Here is a 9,084-nt window from a genome sequence, read left to right as displayed (position 1 = left end):
TCCCCCGGCCTCCGGGGAGGCCAGGCTGTCGTCGCCTCGCTGGGCCAAGCCCTGCTGACTTCTAGCTTCGACTGCTCCACCGATACTCGGTCGCTTGGCAACGTCTCTATTCTCTGGGCCTCCATTTCCTCCAGTGACATCTCTTCTGCCAACGTTGTTGTTCGTTCATTTCAGTCGTGTCCGATGCTTCGTGACCCTGTCTGGCTTTTTCTCGGCAAGGAGACTGGAGTGGTTTGCCATTTTATTAGATGGGGAAACTGAGGCAAAAGGGTAAAGTGACTTGGCCAGGGCCACACAACTAGTGTCTGAGGCAAGATTTGAACTGAGGACTTCCTGACTTTCAGCACTCTGTGCACGACCCCCTTCTAACCCTAACTCTTCCACCAATAGTCTAATGTTAGTCTGTGAATAGGAAGAGGGGAGAGTAGAAAGGAGGTCTTTCAAATGCTTTCCCTCCCTGCCAAGCCTAGAGCTCTCCCCCTACAGCCTTCCAGAGCCACAGCCTCGGTGCCCTGTGGGAGCCGGGGCCGTGGGGGAACAGAGCAGAGATGGGCCTGGTGGCCGGGGATCTGGGGATCAGGGGAGCCCGACAGGAAGCGGCCCCAGGGGGCCAGGAGATTCTCAGCTCCTGATAGTTCTTTCTCTCGTCCTTATCCACAGCAGGCCGGAGCTGACCAGTGCACCTGGGAGCTGGACGCCCATTCCTGACAAGGATCCATCTTCCAGGGGCTCCGAGAGCCGCCCCCAGCCCTGCCCCTGCCCTTGAGCAGACGGTCCATGTTCCTAGCAAGCCTGCTGAGCACTTCTCCTGGGTGAGTCCTGCCTCGGGGAGCCCCGAGGGGCCTCGGCTGCGCCATGGCTGGCCGGCTCCTCTGTGGGAGGCTGGGCTGAGAATTCCTGGCTAATACACAGACACACACACCTGTCCTCCGCTCTTGTTTGGCTAATTGAGGGTTGTTGTCTTCCTCATGGGTTCTTTGAAACCCAGGAAGAAAGATTGGTAGTCGCGTGAGGCTGGTTTTTCCCCAGCAAATCACAGCCTCCCAAACCATTAGTCTGGGGAACAAAAGAGCAAATGAGAGCCCAGTGGCCCAGAAGCTGATTGTTCTGTGAAACGCTTTGCCTTTTTCTTTTGTTCTCTGGGGGAGGCTCCCGAGGGAGCGACAGGTGCCGGTCCAGGGCTGTGAGGGCCAACGGTCGCCTCGTCCCAGGTCCTGAGCTAACTGCAGATATAAAGGAAGGCACACACAGATCCAGATGTAGAAAGACGGTCCCTGCCCTCAAGGAGCTTCCGCTCTGACGGTGGGCCAGAAGGGAGCAGAGCGCGGCCTCGGGCCCCGGGGTGATGGGGCGGATTGGACCCCAGCCCCTGCTCCCCATCTCTCCCGTCCTCCGCGTCTGCTGCTTGTCTAGCCCTTCCACCCAGATCAGAGCTGGGAAGTTCTTCTTGGTGTCTAACCTCAGTCCATCCATGCAGACAGGCCATGATCAGAGCCAGGCTTTAGGAAGATTCCTTTGGCAGCTGCGTGGAGAATGGGCCTCAGAGGGGAGGGTCTGGAGGCAGGTTAGGAGGTGATTATAATGGTCCGGGCAAAAGATGATGAGGGCCCGAGCTAGAGCAGTGGCTGTGGGAGTGCAGAGAAGGGGACAGATGCCAGAGAGAATTCTGGGGAATGGGGTTGAGGTCCCGGATTCAGATCCTGCCTTCTCAAGATCCCAGAAATCTTGGATTTCCTTCATCGTGTCCTGATTTAGGGATTGAAGATGGAACTGGCCTCCTGGCCTGGGCATGAGGCACCGCTCTCCAAAATGAGCCGTTTCTTTGTGAGGCTTTCTTTCTGCTGGTCCTTGGCCTGAGTGGGAGCTTGGCTTCCTGTGAAGGCAGCTTTTCCATCTGTTCCATCTCTTTCCTACAAATCAGCCTGGTCTGAATTGCAGGCTGGGTAGTTCTGGTAGTGGACAGATTGTTCCATGCCTGGAGGGTCTCTGGAAGGGGTGGTATTGTTCCCACTTCGGGGAGTCCGAGAGTTGTATGGATGGAGACAGATCCTTTCCTTCCCGGGGGTTCTACGGATGGCCACATTGAAAGAATGGGAGCATGTGCTCCAAGTAGCAACTTCCTTGTGGCCCTGAGAAGGGGGTGTGGGGTATAGGCACAGAATCAGGGAGGGAGCTCTGCTGTCTAGGAGGGCTTCCTGGAGGCAGAGGGATGGACAGGAGGACTCAGGAGCCCCCCTTCATTCTTCATTTGGGGAAAATTCAGGGGCAGGGGCAGCCTCAGAGCTTGGAGATGAGAGTAGTGGGTTATAGAGAAGACGGGTTGGGGAGTGTTCGGGAGTCTGGGCTACCTCCCTCCATTCAGGGTAATTTGTTTGATCATGCAATCAAGAGTGCGCGTGTATCCGTGTGAGACATCGTGGAGTGCTAGTGTGCATCTCCTCCATGCACACATCTGTGTGTGTGTGTGTATGGGTGTGTACGCACACACACACACAGGCACAAGTGTGACAGACAGTTGGCAGAGAGCAAGCGAAGGCAGCGGGTGTTAATTGCAGTGTAGAAGCCTGTGATTAGCGGAGAGGAGGCGGGGAGGCTACCCTGACGCCCGTGATAGCTTAAGGACCAGTTTTGGGGTGACCATTGACTCTCTGACAGGCTGATGAGCAGATTACAGGGCTCTCTTCCTCTCTGGGAAGAGGCTCCTGGGTGCACATGGCTCCCTCTCCCCTCCCCTCCCCTCCCTGGGGCCAGGGGGTGGGCTGGGTGAATGGGGTGGCAGGCTCCTTCCCTCAGATCCTGCCCCAGCCCTTGCCCTGGCAGGACTCACCATCCTGAGTCCCCCGTCTCCCCTCCCCTTCCTGCCAGGCTCTGGGGTCTGTCATACGAACAGGACATGCGTGTGGTCCGCTGAGTGCCGACTGGATGGAAGGCGTGTCTTATCCGAAGGCTAGGGGAGTGGAATGGAGGAGGAGGGGCTCAGGGGCAGGAGTGAGGGGTCCAGAGCTCCCAGCCCCTTCCCGCCAACTCAGGGAGGGCTCTTCAGAGCTGACAGAGATGGGAACATGGAGGTGCCATTGTTGGAGCGCTCCACAAGCCCCAACGGCGGCCTCTGCTGCTGTGACCTTGGGGTTTGTGTAGCGGTGTCTTTCTGCCTGGGGAGGGATACCCTCTCCACATCTCTTTGACTGTATGTGTCCCCACTGTGTCTTTGTCTGGAGGTCAAGGTTGAGCACACAGTTGGCCTTTGATAAATGCTCCATCAGATGCTGTGCCCAGAGCTTTCCCCAATCGTTGGTATCTTCCCTCAGCCCTCCAACTCAGGATGGGCCCCTAGAAGGGGCTTCTTCTCTCCTCCTGAGCCCCCGTTGGGGCCTCCGTAAAGTGCTCCAGGCTCAGCCCTTGGCCTGGGCCCTGCCCTGGGGAGCTCCCAGTCTGAAGGCCAGCCAAGCTTCATACCCAGGGAAGAGTCAGGGCTGGGCAGGGGTGTTGATTCGAGGGGGCTGGAGCAGTCAGAAGGCTTAGGGTAGGGGAAGGCCCTCAGCTGGGCCTTGAGGGATGGGTGGGCACCACAGTGGGGGTCTACCCAGAGGATCTGCAGAGGTTCTTGCGCCGCTCCAAAGGCCGGTGTGGATGGATCTAGGCCTGAGGGATGGTCCTTCTCCTCCCCCCCCCGCCAGGCCTCTTGCTTGTTCTGAGTCCTGAATTGACTCTGCTTTGTAGCTTGGGGCTCCCTGGCCCTGCTGGTCCCTGTGGGGCTTGTGGTGGGCGGTGGTGACAGGGGGCGCCTCAATGCTGGTGTTCGTGCCCCAGATACCTGGCAAGGGAAGTGGGTACTTGTGTCCAGATGGGCTCAGAGATGACAGATGAGTCACAGTGGAAAGAGTGATTTCCCTTTTGGGGCCTCAGGGAGCCTCCTCTGTCCCACCCCATGAGGCTGCGTGGTTTGGTGGGGAAGCTCCGGATTTGGGTTCACAGGGCCTGGCACCAGCACTTGGCAGGCTTTGGAGGCCCTCCCTGACAGCTGGGTGTCCTTCACCAGACCAATCTGCTTCACCTCTCAGGACCTCAGTTTCCTCATCTCATCTCTGCGAGCTCCAATCAGTCCCACTTCATCAGGACCCTCCTGCCCCTCTGACTGGAGGGGAGAGCCTTAAACTCCTCTGTTGGAGGGGAGGGCACAGGACAGGCACAGTCTTCCCACCAGCTGCACCCATTTTGGAGCTCTTCGGATGACCCTGTCCCCGCATTGGGTCCCTCCTTCTGGGGCCTCTCCCTCTCTGCCTCCCTTTTCATCTTTGCTTTGTGTTCTGTCTTCTCCCATTAGATTGTAAGCTTCTTGAGGTCAGGGACTGTCTTTCTTTTCGTGTTTAGTATGCTTAGCACAGTGTCTGACACACAGTAAGAGCTTAATAAATGTTTATTGGCTATTGACTAAAATAGGGGTTGGACTTGTGACCTTCTCTAAGGTCCAAATCTGGGATCGGGGCATCCACTTGGAAATTCCGTTATCGTGGTCCGTGCCACTTATTTGCTGTGGGGTCACAGCAAACCGCCTGCCTGCTCTAGGGCCTGTGTCTTCTCATGTGTAAAACCCAATGATCGGTCTTGCACCAGCTGTCTCTCATTTATGTACCACACGTGTAACAGGCCTGGTAAAACTCAGAGGTCAATCCTGGCGCCCTTCAGGACCCGCTTTTCTCACACCGATGCCCAGCCAGTGAGGATGCTAGCCTTCAGAGAAGGCAGGGGCGTGGAATTGCACGGTCTCCAGAACATGAGTGCCTCAGAGGGCACCCAGTGCAGCCTGTGTGAGGACTGTGCCTCCCTGGCAGACCCCCAGCTGCATGCTGCTCCGGGGTTAGCTTCTGCCCCTGTGGCGCCAGCCCTTCTGCTGGCATTTGGATGCCTCTCATCATGATCTTGTCCACGGGGGCTCTCCTCGAGGCAGTGCTCACCGAAGCCTGTGCCTCCCTTCTCCCTTGCAGGAGTTAGAGGACGGTTCTCTCGGGTCCCTGATACAGCTCAGAGCTTCCATAGAGTGAAAGCTCCTGGAGGGCAGGGGCTGTCTTGCTTTTGGCTTTGTATTCCCAGTGCCTAGTATAGCATCAGTCACATCGTAGACACTTCCCCATAAGGCTGCCCCAGCCACCCTGCCTCTCCTGTCAGTGCTGGCCCCAGCTCGTTGTTCATATGCAGGGTCTGACCAACACGTACATAGTAATGGGCCACCTGACCACATCGAGTCTGGGCGCCGGGCCGTTTTCATCCACTTGGTTTCTCCCATAGGAATGGTTAGGCTGAACTCTTGGGAACAGAGGGTCTCCTCAAGGTGGCTCTGAAATGTTTGTTGTAGGATGTGGGGTAACCAGCACGAGGTCATCCCTGAATGGCAACATATGGAGAAGCTCACCTTCCTTTGGGAAGGCTTCTTGGATTTGGGCTCTGCTCTGGACAGCAGATAGTCTTTTTTTTTTTTTTTTTTTTTTTTGTTGTTGTTGTTGGGCAATGGGGGTTAAGTGACTTGCCCAGGATCACACAGCTAGTAAGTGTTATGTGTCTGAGGTCGTATTTGAACTCAGGTCCTCCTGAATCAAGGGCCGGCGCTCTATCCACTGTGCCACCTAGCTGCCCCCAACAGCCAATATTCTTAAATAGGATTTTAAAAACGATCTCAGGACTAGGGGCTGCTGGTGAAAATCTGTATCTGCAATGTCATCACCAGGGGAAAAATAGGCTTTCCCTAGCTGTGGTCTGCAGGCAGTCTACATAGAGGTATTTCCTGGGTAGCAGGAAAGAAGGAAGGAAACAGCTTAGACACCTATTATGTGCCAGGTACTGCACTAAGTAAGTACTTTACAGATATTTCACTGGATCTTGGAAACCAGCCTCCTCTACCCCAGATGCCCGGAAGCCCAAATCCACTCTCTACCAACCCTAGAGGGAGTCAAGGTGGGCCCATGCATGGCCTGAGGGGGACACTGGTCCAGGCCCTGAGGGCATGTGGAAGGAGGGAGGCACTGGGAAGTCACTGAGCCCAGGCCCAGCCCCAGCCCCAGCCCAGCCCTGAGTTCTCAAGTGAGGGCCTTTCTTCTTGCTGATGAAATATTACATGGGCCTGAAGGATGCCAGGGCAGATCAGGCAGAAGTATCACTTCTGGAGAAAGTGTGGGTCCCAGTGGGGTGCTTGCTAATCCTGAAAGACAGCGGCTGGGGAGCAGCCCAGACAGGCACCGAGCCTGGCTGTTGGCATTGTCCAGGGTGAGCCAGGCTGTTGGCCAGTATCTCTGGACTTGTGCCAGGCTGAGCGGAGCTGGGAGGTAGCCGAACCTGCGACGGGGAGTCCTCTCTGGCCCCGCAGACCCCGGGCCATGGGGCTGTGTTTCAGGTGACCTCTGCAGCTGTCTCTGGGCCCTGTCCCCCTCCCTGGCATCAGCAGAAGGGACTAACGAGGCCCCGGGGAGACTGGGGTGAGACTCTCCGTCAGCGTGTTGTTATGGGGTGGAGGAGGCTGGGCTTGGGGGAGATGTTAATGAGGACTGAGGGGGACCAGACCCTGTCCTCACTCACCTGGACTTGTGTACTGTTCTATAAGGAGTGTTGCCTCTCTCTGGTTCCCTCTCCAGCCCATCCTTAAGTACTTTGCTGGGTCTCACCTCGGCCCCCCCCCACCTTCTCCCCACCCAGCCCCCATGCAGCTCACTGCCTCACCACCCCTCCTCCACCCTCCCTGTGGTTCTCATCAATCCATAGGCATATATTAAGCACCTGCTATGTGCCAGCCCCCATGCTAGGTGATATGAAGACAGTTACACCTAGCCTTGAGAGAGCATTCTGAGGTTTGCAAAGCACGTTACAAATGTTATCTCATGAGATCTCCACAACTCTGGAAGTGAGGTGCTCTTATTATCCCCATTTCACGGATCAGGAAACTGAGGCAGACAGGTAAAGTGACTGACCCAGGGTCACACAGCTAGTAAGTGTTTGAGGCAGAATTTCAACTCCAAATCCAGGGTTCTGTGAAACAATCCTTGCCTTCAAGGAGTTTCCATTCTAATGGGGGAGACACTCTGTGTGTGTGTGTGTGTGTGTGTGTGTGTAAACGAGAGACACACAGACATGGTCACACCTGGATGTGTCTGTTCTTCTGTAGAGCATGCTGCGTGGGTCCCTCTGAGTCTCTTTCACATGTGCCCAAAGCATCGGAGGCAGCTCCCTATGCTCCCCACCCCCACCCCTGCCCCTGCCATGCTCCCACACCCAGGACGCCCCCTGCTCTACTGATCCAAATCCTACTGTCCTCCAGGGCCCAGCTGAGGTCCCCACGAAACCAGCCTGACCATCCTGTCCCCCAGCAAGCCCCCCTTCCTCTGATGGAGAGCAAAGGGAAGGTCTTCTGGAGTGGGGGTGGGGCACCGTTCAGGGGCTGAGAGGGAGTTTTAAACGTGATGGTGGAAACATCCTCTGCTTTCTTTGGCAGGCTGCCTTGGGCCCTGCTCTCCCTACAGACTCTGCTGGAAGTGGAGATGGGAATGGGTGTTCCTTCTGATTTGGGGACAATGCCAGGCTGTCCTCCTGGCCCTCATTTCTGGGCCTGCTTAGTCATGCTTTAGAAAGAGGTGGCCTGGCCTGGGGTAGGGGGAGGGTGTGGGGGGGGGCACCCCAGGCCAAAAGCAGAGAATCACCAAATCTCCGACACCAGAGCAGGGAGGGGCCAGAGGCCATCCATCCACTCCATCTGCCACCTGAGAAAGAATTGCTTTTTAATGAGATCCCTGACAAGATGCCATCCAGCCTCTACTTGAATGGGGGAGACCCCCTAGGCCCCCAGGCTCCCCATCATACATTGGGTCAGTTCTCATTGCTAGCTCATTTTTTCTTAGATCAAATCCAAACCTCCCTCTTCACAGTCTACCCAATGGGGCCTTTCAGAAGAGTCGAATCCCCCTTGCCCATGACGGCCCTTCGGATACCTGAGGACAGCATTCCTCCCTCACCCCCATCTTCCTCAGTTCCTACTCAGCACACCTGTCACTGCTGGAGGGGACGGAGGGGACACTATCTGGCCCAGGGGTGTCAGGGAGAACATTCAGCACCGACTCTTTCCCCCGGACGTCCATAGGCGGTAAAGGGTTTGGGTTTGGGAGATTGCACAGAATCTTGTGAATTTCAAGGCACTCTCTCATTTATCATGGTTGGTAGTAAATAAAATAAGGGTAGTTTTCGCTCATTTTACAGCCCAGAGCTCGGCAATGACTCCTGGACTGGACTCCCTTTGGCTCCCAGCCCAGGTGGGACGTCTCCAGAGGATGTCATTCTGCACCGACCGGCACCAGGATAATGGGGGCCACCTCTGCCCAGCACCTAGACCTTGGAAGCCTTTGTGCCCTGCCTCAGCACCACCTTCCAGGTGCCAGGCACCAGGGATTAACCCTGGGGGTGGCCACAGGAAGAAGGGCAATCTTGAATGAGGGAGAAGGCATGCTCATCAATCCCAGGGTGTTAGAAGGCAGGGGATAGGGCAGCGGCTTTCTTTGTCTTTTTAAAAAAATGATTCATTTTGAGCATTTAAAAAAATTTGCAGTTTTGAATTTTCTCCCTCCCTCCTACCTCTTCTCCACCCATTGAGAAGGCAAGCAACATGGCATCAATTATACATGTGAAATCATGCAAAACACATTTCCATATTATCCATGTTGCCAACAAAAGGTGGGGACAGCTAGGTGCTACGGTGGATAGAGCGCCAGGCCTGGAATCAGCAATACTCATCTCCATGAATTCAAATCTGGCCTTAGACGCTTACTAGCTGTGTGACCGTAGGCTCTTAACCCTACTCGCCTCAGTTTCCTCATCTGTAAATCCAACACAACTGAAAACAACAACAACAACAAAAAAAAAAGACAAGAAAAATAAAGAAAAAATGATGCTTCAATGTGCGCTCAGAGTCTTATCAGTTCTCTCTTCAGAGGTGGAGAGCATTTTCCATCATGAGTCCTGTGGAATCGTCTTAGATCGTTTTCTTTTCTTTCTTTCTCTTTCTTTTCTTTCTTTCTTTCTTTCTTTCTTTCTTTCTTTCTTTCTTTCTTT

The 9,084-nt window shown here is 55.2% G+C and overlaps 1 protein-coding gene across 2 annotated transcripts in view; it reads left to right on the top strand.

Moving 5' to 3' along the window:
• Nucleotides 1-9,084, top strand: part of PLXNB2 (plexin B2) — a 97,356-nt gene that overhangs the window by 21,975 nt on the left and 66,297 nt on the right. For both annotated transcript variants that reach the window (XM_027854237.1, XM_027854238.1), the window contains exon 2: nucleotides 661-812. In XM_027854237.1, the coding sequence (XP_027710038.1) occupies nucleotides 778-812 (35 nt within the window). In that variant the 5' untranslated portion in view covers nucleotides 661-777. The remainder of the gene's footprint in view (nucleotides 1-660; nucleotides 813-9,084) is intronic.

Source organism: Vombatus ursinus, unplaced genomic scaffold, assembly GCF_900497805.2.
Source record: "Vombatus ursinus unplaced genomic scaffold, bare-nosed wombat genome assembly UNPS02010394.1, whole genome shotgun sequence".
NCBI lineage: Eukaryota > Metazoa > Chordata > Mammalia > Diprotodontia > Vombatidae > Vombatus > Vombatus ursinus.
This window is presented reverse-complemented; position numbering and strand designations above follow the sequence as displayed.